Below are 18,908 nucleotides of genomic sequence, written 5' to 3'. Positions count from 1 at the left end.
CGTTCAGAAACGCCAATAAACTCCTGCAAGATAGTCATTTTATGCAAATCCACAGCTCTTTATCTACATATCAAGTATTATAATGGAAATAACATCATATTGGAGAGTTTTACCGTGCTGACTGTCGTTACCGAACGCGACGCGCTCTTTGAGTGCTGATTGACAGCTGTAGCTGAGGGAAGACAAGTTTCTGACCGTGAACTTAACGATGTACTCCCTCACATGAAGCTATGGAATGGCTTCAGATGACTTTGAATATAGTGCACGAAAACTTAATTGGTGCTAGTCTTGGTGCGTGTACTTATTTTGCTCTGACTCCCACTTTTGCTATAAAAGAGCGCAATTATCAGTCGGTTATTTAAATATCGCGACAAGCCTAATTTCCGTTTCATTTTGAGACTGTGGCGGGACAAATTATAATGTGGCGGGCCGCCACAGTCTAGTAAATGTATGGGAAACACTGAAATTTGAATTCCTTTTTTTCTTAAATTGGTTTGAATGAATTATTCAGTGACTCACTTGAAAGATTCTCTCAAGTTTTTGAACTAATCTGTTGAATGAATGATTCAATGACTCACTCACAAAAGTCTTGTTTGAGATGAATCGGTGCTGTGCAGACCGATCGGCGTATGACATCAAAGTACAGTGAGAGCAAACGACGACTCTATGCTTTTGAATCGCTCTCTCTGTGCTTTTGACGTCATACGCTGATCAGTCCGCGCAGCACTGATTCATCTCGAACAAGCCTAATGATTTCACTGAATTACTGAATGAATCATTATTTTTGAATGAATCTCTTGAATGACGAATAAATTTAAGTCACTTGTTGCCACCTACTGGTGTAATGATGTAATTGATACAATCTTTATTTGAAGTGTCAAGTTGCGTTCAAAGGGTGATTTGCTCTTTTGATCACTTTGGTAGACATCAGTGTTTATATCTGAAATATAAACTTTTATCTCAGTACTTCTGTGAGTAATGTGAAATAATGTGGTTGAAAAGACTGTTTGTGAAGCTTTCATACGGATATACATGACAACTGCTCTCTCTGGATCAGAACACAGATCTGAACGCTGTTCATACTCGTCACATCATCGTCATTTAGGAATAAGATCACATGGGTGTTTGAATCGAGATCTCCATCTTTTAGCGATTAATCGTGCAGCTCTAAATGCTACCATCTGATAAACTAAAAGTGCTGTTTATTTAATTTATATCCTGTTTGTTTGCAGATCAAGCGGCTGACAGAAGAGCTCAGCGCTGCTGCGGGTGAGAAGGAGCGACTGCTGTCGGAGAGATCGGAGATGTCTGACGCGATGGAGAAGATAAAAGCAGATCTCACATCTGTAACGGAGGAGAGAGATCAGCTTCAGGAGGAACTACAGCAGATGAAAACACATCTGGAAGAGAAGAATGAGATGGTGAGAGAGAGTTAGCGACAACAACAAAATCTGCAGGCCACGTTTCACACAGCCACGAGAATAATAAATGCATGTGACGTGTAAGTGATGCTGTTGAAATATCTGTTTTGTTTCAGATGCTGCAGGTTCAATCAGAGTTACAGGAACAGCGAGAACATCATGATTCCAGTGAGGAGATCAGCGCTCTGCTTCAGCAGGTCTGTGACATTGTTCTTCTGTTCTGCATGATGTGAGCGTTTCTGCGGGTTAATCTGATGGTGCAACATGTTCTACAGATCCAGACGCTAAAGGAAGAGCTTGAGACTTTATTACAGCAGAGAAACCAGCTGACATTGGACCTTCAAGAGACATCTGAACAGGTGGAGATCTGAAACTCAGCTTTGATGTAGATGTCACTAGATGCATGTGACTCAAGTGAATCTATTTGCTGTTTCTCAGGTGTCTGGTCTGTCAGAAGAGCTGCGTTCTCTTAGAGAGGAGCGAGACGCTCTGATATCTGCTCAGTCCAGTTTGAATGAAGATCATCAGAGGCTGAAAGAGCAGACGGCGAACGCTCAGGATCAGCTGCTGAAGATGGAGAGCGATCTGGTCGACGCTCAGCTGAAGGAAGCAGAACTGACCCAACAGCTGACGGAGACTTCAGAGCGGCTCCAGGCGGAGAAGAGCACACTGCTCGCGTCATTAGAGGAGGCCACGCAGAAGGTGCGTTCACACTTCACACAGTCCCATCAGCCACCAGACCGGAGTGATTTAACACTGTTTTTCTCTGCAGTTGAGCTCAGAGCTGGAGTCTGTTCGCGGCGAGAGAGACGCGCTTCTGTCTGAGAAGATGGAGCGAGTTCAGAGCGACCCGGATGAGACGGAGAACCTGCGACGCACGATCAGCTCCATCACTGAAGAGCGAGAGCAGCTGCAGGAGATCCTACAGGGCCTGAGAGACGAGAGAGACCAGCTCAAGAGCGACCTCGAGGAGAGTAATGGGATGGTAAATACTGAATTCAGATTTTCTCTTAATATATAAATGTTAAAGAGGACCTATTATGCTCTTACAAAGTCTTGATGTTGTTTTTGGCCTTATTCATGCTTGAATGTTCATTTTTCCTCATATTCTCCAACTACAATGGAGGCATTTCTGGGAGTTCAAACAGTGACATAAATGAATATTTCTCATGCTCAAAAGCATAAATTTAAAGCATAATTGGTCCTCTTTAAAGTGAGGTGCGTGTGTTTCTATAGGAAGTGTTTTTCTCAGCTTATGCAGGTTCAGCAGGATCGCAGCGGCCCGCAGACGGACACACATCATGATGAACTCCTGCAGCAGGTAGTCAGAGACCTTCACAAGAGCTCTTCAGATACTGATGATCGTGATTATTATAATGAGTGAATTGTGTTTCTCAGATTCAGCTGCTGAAGGAGGAACTGGATGCTGTGAATGAGGAGAAGAACCAGTTAAAGTCTGATCTACAGGAGAATGTGGAGATGGTGAGACGAGGAAATAATGGCAAAAATTTATAAACATACGAAATGAAAATTTGTCATTAAGTCGTTCCACACCCGGAAGACCTTCGTTCATCTTCAGAACCCAATTTAAGATATTTTTGAAGACATCTGAGGGTTTCTGAACCACACATGGGCGGCAATGTCATTGCACCTTTTTTGAGATATTTATATATACTCATTTTCAAATGCAGATGATTGAAAATCAAGATGAGTTGAGAGGAGCTCTTGAGAAGGTGAAGGATCTTCAGAACACCGTCCTGGAGCTGGAGTCTCAGCGGACGCTCATGGAGTCTAAACTCTCTGAAAATGCATCGCAGCAGGTGCATCATGTGACTGATTGACTTCTCATTTACTGTGATATATACCAGATCACTAGAACTTGTGTCTTGCATTTTTAACTGCAAAAACTGCTTTTGCTGTTAAAAATGCAAGACACAAGTTCTACTGATCTGGTTTAACTGCAGAAACATGCAAAAATGCATGCTTTTGCTGTTAAAAATGCAAGACACAAGTTCTACTGATCTGGTTTAACTGCAAAAACATCCAAAAATGCATGCTTTTGCTGTTAAAAATGCAAGACACAAGTTCTACTGATCTGGTTTAACTGCAAAAACATGCAAAAATGCATGTTTTTGCTGTTAAAAAAATGCAAGACAAGTTCTACTGATCTGGTTTAACTGCAAAAACATCCAAAAATGCATGTTTTTGCTGTTAAAAAAAATGCAAGACAAGTTCTACTGATCTGGTTTAACTGCAAAAACATGCATTTTTGCATGTTTTTGCAGTTAAAAATGCAAGACACAAGTTCTACTGATCTGGTTTAACTGCAAAAACATGCAAAAATGCATGTTTTTGCAGTTAAAAATGCAAGACACAAGTTCTACTGATCTGGTTTAACTGCAAAAACATGCAAAAATGCATGTTTTTGCAGTTAAAAATGCAAGACACAAGTTCTACTGATCTGGTTTAACTGCAAAAACATCCAAAAATGCATGTTTTTGCTGTTTAAAAAAATGCAAGACAAGTTCTACTGATCTGGTTTAACTGCAAAAACATGCAAAAATGCATGTTTTTGCAGTTAAAAATGCAAGACAAGTTCTACTGATCTGGTTTAACTGCAAAAACATGCAAAAATGCATGTTTTTGCTGTTAAAAAAAATGCAAGACAAGTTCTACTGATCTGGTTTAACTGCAAAAACATGCAAAAATGCATGTTTTTGCAGTTAAAAATGCAAGACACAAGTTCTACTGATCTGGTTTAACTGCAAAAACATGCAAAAATGCATGTTTTTGCAGTTAAAAATGCAAGACAAGTTCTACTGATCTGGTTTAACTGCAAAAACATGCAAAAATGCATGTTTTTGCAGTTAAAAATGCAAGACAAGTTCTACTGATCTGGTTTAACTGCAAAAACATGCAAAAATGCATGTTTTTGCTGTTAAAAAAATGCAAGACAAGTTCTACTGATCTGGTTTAACTGCAAAAACATCCAAAAATGCATGCTTTTGCTGTTAAAAAAATGCAAGACACAAGTTCACAGTTTTGGCTTTAGTAATGGCAGCATTCAAGCAGTTGTTGTACAGTAATATTCATTATTGAATCATGGTTTGACATCAGAAATGACAGTTTCTCCTTCCACATCTGAAGCAGCTGAGAGAGCAGTCAGAGAGCGTGTGTGTGTTGGAGCGCTCCATGAACACACTTGATGACCCTGAGATGATGGAGATGAAGGCCAGCATCACCTCGCTGACGGAGGAGCGAGACCAGCTCCAGCAGACCCTGCAGAGCCTCCGAGACGAGCTGGAGCAGGTGAGGAGAGAGCAGCAGGAGAGAGACCAGATGGTAATTTGACAAGCTATAATAAATGATCTGGGGGTATTTTGAGCTGAAACTTCACACACATTCTGGAGTTTATATATCTATTTTAATAAAGTGTTCCCTTCGTTCAGATGGCCCAGCTGAGGTCAGAGATCCAGTCTGTGTGTGCCGAGAGAGACCGCTTGTCCTCTGAAAGAAGTGGAGACATGGAGCAGATGGACCGGATGAGCTCTAGCGTGAGCTCTGTGACCGAGGAGCGAGATCGGCTTCTGGAGACTGTACTGCGGCTCACGGGCGAGAGCGAGCAGCTCGAGAGAGATCGGCAGCTGCTGGACGAGACGGTGAGACTCTCTTCAGTTCACGTCTTCTCTGTTCCTGTATGTTCAAATGTAAATCACCATGATTCATTCCCAGCTGGTCCAGGTGAGAGAGCAGCTGCGGTCCGCCTGTGCTGAAAGAGACGGTCTGCTCTCTGAGAAGACCATCAGCGATCTAGAGAAGACGACTCTAGAGGAGGTGCAGACCAGCCTCGCCTCCGTCAGCGAGGAGAGAGAGCAGCTCCTGGAGATCCTGAAGCTCAACCGAGAGGAGAAGAACCAGCTGAGGAGAGAGCTGGAGGAGAAGGATGAGACGGTGAGTCTTTTACATCTCACTCATTCCTAATTAAATCATGAAATCTATATTTAAACGTACATCACAACCTTCAAGTGGATTTTACGCTCTGATTTGTAACTTCTTTTACATCATAGTCACATTTACTTATTTAGCATTTTAAAATTTTGTTCTCATCTGATCGTATCAGTGCAGTTGATCAATAATATTGCAGTTAAATTTATGTAACTGCATGTTAATATTATTTTAAACCCCAAAAATAAGTTACTCTTTTTTTTGCTATTAAATCATCCTGAAAAAGTTTCTGAAGAATCTGATCTTGTTTCCTCCTCCTCATCAGATGCTGCAGCTGCGTGAAGAGCTTCAGTCGTCTTCTGCAGAGAAACAGCAGCTGATTTCTGAGAGAACGAGAGCGCAGCATGAGATGAAGATGGCTGAAGCGAACATCAGCGCTCTGACTGACGAGAGAGACCGGCTGCTGGAGACGCTGCAGGCCGTCAGAGACGAGAGAGAGCAGCTGGAGAAGAGCGAGATGGTAAGACGCTTCGGTTACACTTTATTATAAGCAAAGACTTTAGATGCACAAAGGGAGCATCAATAAAGTGTTACTGAAGCTTCAGGCACATGATCGGCTGCTGTGATTTCAAGTGCGTTAACAGATTGTTTTTTTTTTTTTCTCGGCTGACCCACAGATGGTGCTGTTGAGGCAGGAGCTGCTTTCTGCTTGTGCTGAGAGAGACCGTCTGCTGGCAGAGAGAGCAAGAGACGCTGCGTGTAACCAATCCAGTGCTTCCACCAGTATGACATCACTGACTGAGGGAGGAGACCTTCAGGAGATCCTGCAGGGCGTCAGAGAGGTAACGGCACACGGGCAGCAGGGGGCAGAACTTTACTCTTTCATTAAAGGGCCCTGGAACTGATTTCTGGGCCACTTTTTTTTTTTTTATAATTTACCTTATTAAATGTATCTGTTTTATGTCAAATTCTTAGTTTTATTGATAACAAATGTGTTCTGTTTGATTGAAGTAATTGTTAAACATGCATTTAGCAGCAAAAGTCATCTTTAGGTAACACTTTATTAATAGTAATAACAGTAAATTATGCATAATTACATGCAACTAAAGTACATGTTAGTTAATATTACTCAGAACTTAAATATATAGTTAAACAAACACAAGGACAGCTTAAGATAGTGTACCTCATCTTTACAAAGGTGGCATACATGTAGTTGCATGACAATTGCATTATTTTGCATAATGCAAATAGCATACATATAATATATAAATTATAAAATGCAAAAAAAAAAAAAAAAAATCATTGCAAGGCAGAACTGCAATATAGTAATGAATCATTATTGCTTCTGATAGTGTGATGATGATTATTAATGTTGATTTTCTGACCCTGATGGGTCATTTGGCTTTCTGAATGAATGAATGAAGCAGTTTAAGTGTTTTCTCATTAAAATCTCTCTTCAGCTGATCCAGGTTCAAGGAGAGCTCAAACAGAAGAAGCATCAGGTGTCAGATCAGCTGAGTCCCACAGAGAAGCAGAAAGTTCAGCTCGAGCAGGTGTGTAACGTTCTGTGCGTTCTTTAAATGCATTTTAACATATTACATCACTGTAATAGAGAACCTGCTTTTATTTAAAAAAATGATTTTCTAAATCTTATGATCTCAAATGAGTCCATCAAACAGCTCTCAAACCCATAAAGACACCGATATACTTGAAGAACGAACTTGAAAGTGGAAAGCTCACTCCAACTGGTTAAACAGACGCCTTGCAGTTCCCATCACTCATGTTGTGTGCTTGATTTCTTTGTGATCTCGTCCAGATTCAAGCTCTCAGGGAGGAGCTGGAGTCTCTGAGGAGTCAGAGGGAGGTGCTCCGGAAAGACCTTCAGGAGGCAGCAGCGATTGTGAGGCTTCATGTCATCTCTGTAATGTCATCTGACATCCTCACAACACCACTGACTGTTTTTATTCTTTCCTGCAGTCTAAAATGTATCAGGACTTACTGCATGTGTCTAAGGAGGAACTGAAGCAGCAGCAGAAAGAGAAGGAAGACCTGATGGAGCGGAGTGCAGAGAAAGAGTCCCAGCTTCAGCGGCGAGTGAGTTACAGACCCATCAATTTCTGTGTTCTACCATTTAAATTTTTCTGAATTTCATTTTAATAGTTAAAGCATGTCTGATTTGTTGAAATTATGAAATTTATACAATTTAACAATAATTTATTATAATTTTTTAGGACCCTAATTCCATTTTAAATGGTTAAATTAAACTTTAATAAATAAAAGGCATGTCTAATTAATTGAATTCATAAGACTTTAACAATTTAATAATAATTTTTTTTCTTTCAAAAATTCAGTGCTGTCTTTATAAATTTTTCCTCATGCATGATTTAATAAATATGTAAAAAAAAGCAATTTAATCTTTTAAAATAGTATAAAATTAAAATTTATATTTTAAAAATTAATAAAAGTACTAAATTGCTGCACAAACTGAGGTTTATAATAATAATAATAATATGATAATTATATAATTATAATATATATATATATATATATATATATATATATATATATAATATATAAAAATAATAAATATATATAATTTTATATATATATATTATAATAATTATAATATTATTATAATAATAATAATTATATATAATATTATTATAATAGTAATATATATATATATACATATATAAATTATATATATAATATAATAATTATAATATTATATATATATATATATATATATATATAATATATATATATATATATATATATATATATATAGTAATAATTATATTATTGTTTATATAAACAATAATAATAATAATAAATATATATATTTATTATTATTATTATTATTTTATATATATATAATATAATATTATATATATATATATATATATATATATATATATATATATAATAGTAATATATATATATATATATATATATATATATATATATATATATATAAATATAAATTATATATATATATATATATATATATATATATATATATATATATATAAAAAATATAATATAATATAATATAATAATTATAATAGTATAATAGTAATATATATACATATATAAATATAAATATATATATATATATATATATATATATATATATATATTATAATAATATTATTATTATAATAGTAATATATATAATATATAAATTATATATATATATATATATATATATATATATATATATATATATATATATATAATAATAATATTATTATAATAATAGTAATATATATATATATATATATATATGCGCGCATTAGTCATAATTGCATTAGTCTTTAAAATAGTAAAATATTTGTCATAATTTCAAGGTAAACCGTACTTTTATTTTGAATAAATCTCTTATTCTCTTTCCTCTCAGTTGAGTCAAATGAGTGAAGATCTCTCGGCCGTACGAGACCAGCACAACACCGAGATCCAGAACCTCCAGACAAACCTCACCTCGCTTACGAAAGAGAAGGACGAGCTCCTGGAGACGCTGAGGAGAACGAGAGAGGAGGAAGACCTGCTGAGACAGGATCTTCAGAAGAGCGAGCAGACGGTAAGCGTGTTAATCTGGAGGTTTTAGTTCATACTGCCATGAAAACTGCTCCTTTCTTACAGTAATCTGCTGTTTCTTTAGAGAAACCAGCTGACCGAGGAGCTCGAGTCTCTCAGTGGAGTGACCGATCAGCTGGAGAATGAGAAGACTCGCGCTGAGCAGGTCCTCGAGTCTCTAAGAGACGTCACAGAAGAGAGGGATCGACTCAGACGAGAGCTGGAGGGAAAGCTGGAGAAGGTGAGGGAAAGAGTGCGTGAACTAATAAACCTCAGAGTTCAGGTCACTAGTTAGTGAGCGTGTATTTGTGCTAACACTGCTGTCGTTCTCCACAGCTGACACACGTTGAGTCAAAAGCAGAGCAGCTGGAGAAGCAGAAGATCCTGCTGGAATCTGAAGTCCATTCTCTCAGTCAGGTGTGTGTCTGATTCATGTTCTAACCCAGAATAACCAGGTTCAGACAAATTCTGTCGTTCCAAACCCATAAAGCCGAGTGTCGTTGTGTTTCAGTCTCTCACTGAGGTGAACTGCAGCGTGTCTTCTGATCAGCTCAAACACACACATCTGATCTCTGAGATTGATGCGTCTGATGAGAAGCTGCAGGTAAATGCTGATGTCTGAAACATTTGGTTTGATTGTGAACTTTCTCAAGACTCTGACCGTGAGGTTTTTCTTCCATGTGAAGGCGGCGTTTGCGAAGCTCCAGCTGATCATTGATCGTCCCACTGACGCTTTATCTGATGTGAATCGTGAAGAATGGACTGTGATCTATCAGCTGCTGCAGTTCATTCCTTTGGCTCAGAGGAGCGTCCACGCGACACACACCACTAAAACCACCAGACTGAATCACGTGCTGATCAAGACTGCGGTAAGAGTCAGCAGACACGATATCTGATCGAATGGTTTCGCCAAACTGAGTTGCTAACGGAAGGAAAAATCATTGTAGGAGGCGTACAGGAGACTGGCGCAGCGCTGCAAGACGCACTTCGAGACGGAGGTGCAGCGTGACGTGGCTTCGTTTGAGGAGTCTCGACTGCAGGACCTGCTCGTCCTCATGACTCGGGATCCGTCACGGGCTTTCCGATCTCTTCAGGATGACTTCCAGCAGGTCTGGGATCAGAGACTGTCACGTCTGGTGGAAAGACGTCAGCAGTACCTGCAGGTAAGATCATGATCATTGTTTGGCCACAGGCATTTACCCCAGAAAATTCTCAAATAATGATTTTTTTTTCTTCCGGACATAATTGATGAATTTGCAACATTGACACTATTGAACTGAATTGAATCAACATTTTAAAAATTCAATTTCAATTTCAGTTTTTTTTTGTTTTGTTTTGTTTTTTTCAGAATTTACTAGTAGGAAATTAACAGTCATCCATTTATTTATTTTTTATATAATATAATATAATATATATATATATATATCAGTTAGGGCTGGGTAAAACAAAAAATATTGATTTCTCGATTTTAATCGATTTTCATTTTTACGAACCGATATTGATTCTTAAATCCCAAGAATCGATTACTCTGTTTTCAGTTGATGAATGAGCAGAATATGTAGCGCCTCCATCCAATAAATCACAATAATCTTTGCTACTTTTGATATGAAGCAAAGTCTCAGATTTCAAATGACGTCCATCTTATTAAAAATAAATAGCATTTTGGCGCTGTTTAATGTGGCGTGACAGATCGCTTTAGCGCGTCAGTTAAAGAGAAGCATGTGATCATCCTCTCCTCCGCTTTAATACCAGTTACAGCGAAATAAACATGAACATCTGAAGGTATGTTAAAATATACAGTACAACTTACTGAAATCCGTATCATGTCTCGTGTAATCGCTCAATCAGTGCTTCAACCTCAATAAAACAGCTTCAATGTCACGTGACGTCACATTTACCTCAGAAAAACATATTCAGTGACCATAAACTCATCAGTCAGCTAGAAAAGTGCTCTAGAAAGCATCATTCTGATGAATATAGCTATGCACCGTTACATATTCATTATAATGTTCTTCAATATTTAATGCATGTTTGAATAAATCAGTTATGACAGCCACCATTTTAAATGTTTATATTGGAGTATAAATGATTATGTAATTCTAAACTTTATTGATAATAAAAACATCATTGAGTGTAATTTAAGTGTTTGTATATAAATAAGTTAATTTAACCTTCAGTATTATAGTAGCACCAGCTGACTCTCATTAGTTTACAGCATTAGTTTTAGATTTTTTCCTCTAGAAAATTTGCCATGTGCTGAAACTGAAATACTACATCCAAAATAATCGATATCGAATCGAAAAAATGTGAATAGTAATCGAATCATGAACATTGTGTCAATATCCAGCCCTATTATCAGCTATACTATGTTAGTTTTGTGGATTGGTCCTTTTCGTCAGGCCAGATTGAAAAATAGAGCGGAGTATCATTAGCAGAAAAACACCATGTTTGCTAATAATATCTCCCAAGGGTATCAGGGTGAAGAGGAACGGTCCTAGTACTGAGCCTTGTGGTACTCCGTACTGATATATAAATAAATGTGACTTGACTGTGTTGTTATTTCATATGTTACTCTCTGGTATTTTTTATTTTTTGTGTATGTGTGCTCATCAGAAATTGGAGAGCGTTCTAAGGGTTCTGGAGGACGGTTTAGCCAAACACACAGTGATGATGTCAGAGGAGTGTCGGCACAGGACCCGTGAGCTCGAGGATCTCAAGGCTCTGCTAAGATCTCCTCAGACGGCCGCTATTGTACATCTGCACGAGCAACAAATCGCTCGGCGCACTAAAGTGACAGAGCATCTGAAATCACATTATGTTGTAAGTGATGCATTTATGAATACGTTCTATTTGTTTTTGTCCTGCTCCTCTCTCCTGACCATTCTGTGCTCGTCAACAGGCTCTGCTGGACGAATGCGAGTCCGAGAGCGCCCCGCTCAGATCATCATCATCTGAGTCCGAGCGGCGGCTGAAGGATCTGAGAAGAGAGACTGTAACTCTGCTGCAAGCGCAAAACGGCACCCTGCCCAAAACTGAGGCGGAGCTTCTGCGGGACAATCAACATCTGTCGCTGCAGCTGCAGCAGACGCAGAAGCAGATGGAGGTACGGAGCGGCCCAAAGTGTCAGATGTGCATGTTACTGAACAATACGTCCATGCATAGGTTTTTTTTTTTTTTTTTACCAGTCAGAAACTCATTAAGGTCGACTTTCAGAATTGGTGTCATTTCGTTTAAAGAATAATTAACCCTTTAAGACCGGATGGAGCATCGGCGCTCCCATTTGCGTGTCTCTTTTTAAGAGCCAATAAAAATTTAACCCATATAGGTAGCACAAAAATTCTTTTTGCATACAAAACCAGAGATTTTAAACTTTCATATCAAGCCTCCAACATGCTTTTGTTGCTTGTTTTCACCCTCTAATGAGTTCTGAGTAATATGCGTTTACAACAAAAACAGCACAGCCGCTAACTGAATACAAATATGTATATTTCACGTGCTCATAACTTCATGAAAAATGCACAGATCATAGAAAATGGACATCAACATTTAAAGCAGATTCTCACGATTAGAATGAACCCAAAAATACAACATAATATAATGCGTTGATCACAAGATATTACTTATGGAATGATTTAACATACTTGCCTAAAAACATGTCTCTCATCTTTCCGGGATGCAATGTGTATCCAGTGTTCCCGGACCAATCCATGTTCGTTTTCCAATGTGGAATAACACAAAATAGATATCATTTTAAAGCTTAGAATATCATCTTAATGCATCTAATCATTTTGAAAAACTCCTAAGGAGTGCTGAGAAGAACTGGAGTTTACCGCCCGTTGGCGCCACCTGGCTGCGGAAAAAATTAATAACAATTTATTAAACTAAACTTTATGCTATCACCACGAAATTTGAACCAGATGCAGCTCACATGTAGGAGAACATCACCAAAAAATAATTTTTTATCCGATCTTATTGCATTCCTGAGTTATTCCATGTCAAATAATAAAAAAAGAAAAATTATTTTAAAAAATTGTATAATTTTTTTTTTTTTTTTTTTTTTTTCAGCATGAAAATGTCCTAATGTAATTTTATATTTTCTGAACATTTAAAAAGTGTTCTATCAAATGATACCTACTTTTGACTCTCCTTGCTACAGTTTTGGAGTTATGAGTCTTTTGTGTGTGTCGCTCAGAAAAAAAACTCTGAAAAAAGCCTTCAGGTCTTAAAGGATTAAAGAATAACATTAACAGAGGTTAATAAATACTGCAACAAATGAATTGCTTAATAGCGGGTAGTTTTAGTTAACGCATTGACTAATGAGGCCTGATTGTAAATTGTGTGTCTGGCAGGAGATTCAGGATCAGATGAAGGAACTGAAGGTTCAGTCTGATTCCTTGAACCAGAAACATCTTCAAATCCAGGAACTCGGTGCCCAGCTGAAGCAGAAGGAAGCTCTCATTCAGAAGTTAGAAGCCAAACTTAAAGAGTCAGAGGTTTGTTAATAGTTGACAGTGTGATGGTTAGAGGTTTGACACAGCTAGTGTCACACTGACCTCACCGCTGCCAAACCATCAGATGATTTCACACCTTTCGGTTTCTCTCCGTATCCACATCACACTTGGTTTTCTCCTTAAATTTATCCTGCAGGTCCTGTCTAAGAGGAACATGACACCAGCTGCCGCTGAACTCGCCGCCCTGAAGGACAAACTCGTCAAAATGGAGCTGGATCACATCGCAGTCACCACAAGTCATGAGAAAGAGTATGTGTGCCGTTTGTCAGCGTAGCGACGATCCGGTGACGTGCGGTTTAATCATGCGTTTTTCTGTGATTCTTTTCTTCTAGGATCGCACAGATGAGCTCCATGTTGGAGCACAGAGCCGACGTCATTCGCAAGCTGAAAGAGACCCTGAGGAAAATGCAGCAGGACGATGAACAGTCCTGTAAGACGCTGCTCGATTAGCTACTGAATTCACTAACGATTGATCACGCTTTAGAAGACCCTGAATCCATTTTTGAGTTTATCTAAAGCAGATTTCACATTTTTAAATTCTCCTTTAAGAGGGGAACAGTTTGTCATGTGACTTTATAAGTGTTGTAAATGTCTTCTGCAGTCGCAGACGGTGAGGAGTTTGACCTGAAATTGGGCTCAAACGGACCAGTCACATCACTTCAAGACAAGAAGATGGAGGAGCTGCAGAAGAAGAACGCTCAGTTTGAGAGGTGACCGCACTCAAACATCACTTCAGATCAGCTGATTAAGTGGCGTTCACACTGCATTTCAGTGTGGCCCTGGATCCTCTAAATAAACATTCAGTGTGAACAGAATACAGGAGTGACTCCAGATGTTGTGATGCCTGATGTGATCTAACCACTAATGGTGTTAGTATTGAAGCTTGTTTCCACCATGAAATAAAAATAAAAAAGGTAATTGACTTTTAGTCTCTCAATTCTACGGAAGAGGATTAGGGCCAAGTAATAATAAAAAAATAAAACCATCTCGAGATTAAAGTTGTTAAATTACGAGAAAAAAGTCATTAAATTATGAGAACAAATTCGTTAAATTATGAGAAAAATGTTAAATTGAGAAAAATGTCGATATAAAATGTTGAGAATAATGTCATTAAATTAACGAATTTGTTCTCATAATTTAATGACTTTTTTCTTGTAATTTATTGACTTTATTCTCAACATTTTATCTCTACTTTTTTCTCGTAATTTAACGACATTTTTCTCATAATTTAACGAATTTGTTCTCGTAATTTAATGACTTTTTTCTTGTAATTTAATGAGTTTATTCTCAACGTTTTATCTCGACCTTTTTCTTGAAATTTAACTAGTTTTTTCTCATTTAACGAATTTGTTCGCATAATTTAATGACTTTATTCTCAACATTTTATCTCTACTTTTTTCTCATAATTTAATTACATTTTTCTCATAATTTAACGAATTTGTTCGCATAATTTAATGACTTTATTCTCAACATTTTATCTCTACTTTTTTCTCATAATTTAATTACATTTTTCTCATAATTGAACAAATTTGTTCTCGTAATTTAATGACTTTTTTCTTGTAATTTAATGAGTTTATTCTCAACATTTTATCTCTACTTTTTTCTCATAATTTAATTACATTTTTCTCATAATTGAACAAATTTGTTCTCGTAATTTAATGACTTTTTTCTTGTAATTTAATGAGTTTATTCTCAACATTTTATCTCAACCTTTTTCTCGAAATTTAACGACTTTGTTCTCATAATTTAACGAATTTGTTCGCATAATTTAATGAGTTCTCAACATTTTATCTCGACTTTTTTCTCGTAATTTAACAACATTTTTCTCATAATTTAAAAAGTTTATTCTCAACATTTTTTTTTTTTTTTTTTTTACTTTTTTCTCGAAATTTAACAACTTTAATCTCGAGATGGTTTTATTTTTTTATTATTGCTTGGCCCTAATCCTCTTCCGTACAATTCTGACATTTCTTTCCTCAGAATTGCGAGTCATAAAGTCAGAATTGTGTGATATAAAGTCGGAAGTGCGAATCATGTCCAACTGAGGGGGCCAAACTGACGATTCTGACTTTTTTTTTTTTTTAAAGAATAGCATGATATAAACACAATTCTGTGAGATAAAAAGTCACAATTACTTTTTTTTTAGTGGTGGGAACAAGCTTCCATAGCGCTGGGTGATATGGACCAAAAATCAAATCTGTATTTTAGGCTGAATGGTGACATACAGTATGCATCATCTAACCCTAATCAAACCTGTTTCCTGCTTCATGTAGTCTGCTGAGCAAACAACAGGAGGAGATCAACAAGTGGAAGCGGCGAGCGTACAAGATTAAGGAGGGCAGGAAAGATGCTCTATCCACTCCAACCAAACGCCAGCCGCCTCTGATGGAGACCGAAGTCAACTCGCCCAAGAAGGCCTTCCTGGACTCTCCCAAGAGCAAGTTCTTTGACGTGCGCTCCAGCGTTCCCATCTCCCTCAACCATCCCATGCAGTTCTTCGACAACTCCAGCCTCGGGACGGTTCCAGGTACTCGAGCGCCGTGTTATGTCGAGGGCTGCACGATACTGGGAAAAACTCGCACTGCGATATTTCGTTTTTCTGTGATATTTAAAAAAAAATGACTTGAATAGATGGTTCATCTGTATGAAATGCTGTATTCTGCTGTCAGGCCAGTAGATGGCGATGTCACTTTGTAAAGAAACACTACGCACCTATAGACTAAACAAATTTTTTTTTAGTTTTTTTTTTTTTTCAAATTTTAGTTCACACAGAGACCGACAACTATCCTTTTCAAAAGCTCGCACTTTGAATCCTGTATTCAAAAGTTTGCGTTTTCAGCCTCCCAAAACGCTGTTGTCGTGTAATGAATGAACAAAACGCATAAAGTTTTCCGTTTTAAGTTGAAAACGGTGTCGTGTAAATGGCCGTATCATGATTTAATGTGAATACATCGCACAGCTCTAGTTGTGTCGCACAGGAGTTTTAAATGCTCACTGTGTGTTTTGATGTCAGAGGTTTCGTGTTGGTCAGCTGATCCAGTGGAGGATTCTTCAGACAGTGATGAAGAGGGTAACTGCACGTGTGGGGTGTTTCTCACTAACACTCTTACAGTGTTTAACTCCTAACCTGCCACACTGAGATAAAAGATCAACATCACCTGGTTGACTGGTGTGGCGTCAGGGAGAATCTTGTCGCTTCTGGTTCAGACACTCTATAATGGTGCCTGGGTTCTTCATTACTGTCACCTGATGGAGTTTTATTTCCTTGTCACTGTCGTTCTAACTGGACTGCGTGAGGTTTAAAAGATGATTGATATCCAAAAAATATCACTGATCTGACCCTACTGACACTATCGCATGAGATCACAAAATATCAAACTGAATTGAGCGTATTACCTACAATTTCAGCTGTAAAGCAGCTCTACAGAAGACAATCATCATAATTCATCTCAATTTATTCAATTCAGTTGAATAATGGTCAATGCTGCAAAATTCATCAATTATGAAAAATTCAATTCATCTCTAAAGACAATAGTGTTATTCGGGTTAATTCAGTTCAGTGTTATTCAACTGAATTAAATAAACGGAGTCAATGTTGAAAAATTCAGTAATTATGAAATTCTATTCAGCTGTAAAGCAATTCAACAGAAGACTAATTGAACAATTGAACTTTGCAGCATTGATATTTATTGAACTGAATTGAATAAATTGAGCTGAATGACTTCTGTAGAGCTGTTTTAAAGCTGAAATTACTTCCATTATTCTGCTCAATTTATTAAATTCAGTTCAAAAATGGTCATTGCTGCAAAGTTCATCAATTATGAAATTCAATTCATCTCTAAAAACTATAGTGTTATTCAGCTCATTTATGTTCAATGTTGATTCCGTTCAGTTCAACGTATCAATGTTGCAAAATTCAATAATTATGAAATTCAATTCATCTGTAAAGCAGCTCAACAGAAGACTAATTGAACTTTGCAGCATTGATGCTTATTAAAATGAATTGAATCAACATTGAACTGAATTGAGCTGAATAACGACACTATAGTCTTTAGAGATTAATTGAATTTTTTGTAATTGGTGAAGTTTGCAGCAATGACCGGTATTGAACTAAACTGAATACATTGAGCAGAATAATGAATGATGGTAATTTCAGCTGTAAAGCAGCTTTGCAGATTATTCAACTCAGTTCAATAATGGATAATGCTGCAAAGTTCATCGATTTTTAAGAAAAATTCAATTAATCTCTAAGGACAGTAGTGTTATTCAGGTCAATTCAGTTCAGTGTTATTCAACTGAATTAAACGGTGACAATGTTGCAAAATTCAGTAATTATGAAATTCAATTCAGCTGTAAAGCAGTTCTACAGAACACTAATTGAACTGTGTAGCATTGATACTTTTTGAACTTAATTGAATAAATTGAGCTGAATACAATAATTTCTACAGAAGACATTCATTATTCAGCTCAATTTATTCAATTCACTTCAATAACGGTCATTGCTGCAAAGTTCATCAATTATGAAAAATTCAATTATTCTCTAAAGATGGTGTTATTATTCAGCTCAATTCAGTTCAGTGTTCATTCAATTCATTTCAATGTTGCAAAGTTCAATTAGTCTTCTGTAGAGCTGCTTTACGGCTGAATTTAGTCATTTCATAATTGAATTTCACGACATTAACAGTTATTTTCTTATTACTGTGAAGCTGCTTTGAAACTCTGTTGTATGAATTGCTGTAGAAATGACTGACTTGTGCTGATTCTGTCTGTTGTTTTAGATTCCAGCACAGCTGTTGCATCCAGTGCCGCTCCACTAGACGACTGGTGGAAGATTTCTGACGCTTCGCCCACAAAACATGATGCTAGCGTCAATGCTAACGCGTGCCCGACGCAGTGATCGGCCCTCACCCCTGTTGAAGTTCTGAACTCGTGCATTTTATGATGCAAAAACTGATGTTCATCTTCAGTGAGCACTGATTGTGCTTTTACAAATCTAGATTTCTTTCATGTATGTTTGCTTTTTTTTAATGTTGTGATGTTTTATGTAAATAAAATGTGTTCAGTGTTGATTTGTTCTCTGAGTGTTTTTGTTTCCTCTCTGAGTTTATTAAATTGAATGTTTATGGTTTTATTCATGCATGTATCTGCTAAACCAGGGGTTTTCAAACTGGTTAAGTGAAAAATATAGTAAAACAAGATTAATTGAACTAAATGCATTTGATTTTAAATGTTTTCAGGCCAGTCAAAGTTTGTCTTGAACTCTACTTTGCAGGTTGTCTTTGAGCTCTAGATTAATTTATTTCCAGTGAAACAGATTCTCCTGAACTCTGTCTGGTTTTGTCGCGTCGCGGTGTGTGTGTGTGTGTGTGTGTGTGTGTGTGTGTGTGTGCGCGCGCGCGCGCTCCTCCGCTCATGCGTCACCGTCAGCTCAGTCGCGTGAGTTTTTGTTGTCAGT

General features: G+C 37.3%; 1 protein-coding gene across 6 annotated transcripts in view; it reads left to right on the top strand.

The window, feature by feature from the left end:
• Positions 1–18,520, top strand: part of cenpe (centromere protein E) — a 33,239-nt gene extending 14,719 nt beyond the window's left edge. Inside the window, exons 27-57 of one of the 6 annotated variants that reach the window (XM_048198232.1) lie at positions 1,233–1,421; positions 1,538–1,618; positions 1,697–1,780; positions 1,860–2,123; positions 2,194–2,406; positions 2,674–2,742; positions 2,820–2,903; positions 3,113–3,241; positions 4,572–4,763; positions 4,871–5,080; positions 5,154–5,372; positions 5,692–5,886; positions 6,044–6,208; positions 6,827–6,919; positions 7,183–7,266; positions 7,344–7,460; positions 8,767–8,946; positions 9,028–9,183; positions 9,279–9,359; positions 9,454–9,546; positions 9,629–9,811; positions 9,890–10,105; positions 11,556–11,762; positions 11,842–12,045; positions 13,292–13,435; positions 13,590–13,702; positions 13,786–13,883; positions 14,055–14,163; positions 15,727–15,980; positions 16,467–16,523; positions 18,232–18,520. In XM_048198232.1, the coding sequence (XP_048054189.1) occupies positions 1,233–1,421; positions 1,538–1,618; positions 1,697–1,780; positions 1,860–2,123; positions 2,194–2,406; positions 2,674–2,742; positions 2,820–2,903; positions 3,113–3,241; positions 4,572–4,763; positions 4,871–5,080; positions 5,154–5,372; positions 5,692–5,886; positions 6,044–6,208; positions 6,827–6,919; positions 7,183–7,266; positions 7,344–7,460; positions 8,767–8,946; positions 9,028–9,183; positions 9,279–9,359; positions 9,454–9,546; positions 9,629–9,811; positions 9,890–10,105; positions 11,556–11,762; positions 11,842–12,045; positions 13,292–13,435; positions 13,590–13,702; positions 13,786–13,883; positions 14,055–14,163; positions 15,727–15,980; positions 16,467–16,523; positions 18,232–18,350 (4,602 nt within the window). In that variant the 3' untranslated portion in view covers positions 18,351–18,520. Of the gene's footprint in view, positions 1–1,232; positions 1,422–1,537; positions 1,619–1,696; positions 1,781–1,859; positions 2,124–2,193; positions 2,407–2,673; positions 2,743–2,819; positions 2,904–3,112; positions 3,242–4,568; positions 4,764–4,870; positions 5,081–5,153; positions 5,373–5,691; positions 5,887–6,043; positions 6,209–6,826; positions 6,920–7,182; positions 7,267–7,343; positions 7,461–8,766; positions 8,947–9,027; positions 9,184–9,278; positions 9,360–9,453; positions 9,547–9,628; positions 9,812–9,889; positions 10,106–11,555; positions 11,763–11,841; positions 12,046–13,291; positions 13,436–13,589; positions 13,703–13,785; positions 13,884–14,054; positions 14,164–15,726; positions 15,981–16,466; positions 16,524–18,231 lie in introns of all 6 variants that reach the window. The other 5 variants (XM_048198233.1, XM_048198235.1, XM_048198231.1 and 2 more) reach the window with 5 other exon arrangements.
• Positions 18,521–18,908: the final 388 nt, after the last annotated feature.

Source organism: Megalobrama amblycephala, linkage group LG7, assembly GCF_018812025.1.
Source record: "Megalobrama amblycephala isolate DHTTF-2021 linkage group LG7, ASM1881202v1, whole genome shotgun sequence".
NCBI lineage: Eukaryota > Metazoa > Chordata > Actinopteri > Cypriniformes > Xenocyprididae > Megalobrama > Megalobrama amblycephala.
Note: the sequence above shows the minus strand (reverse complement) of the source record. Positions and strands in the feature narration are given on the sequence as shown.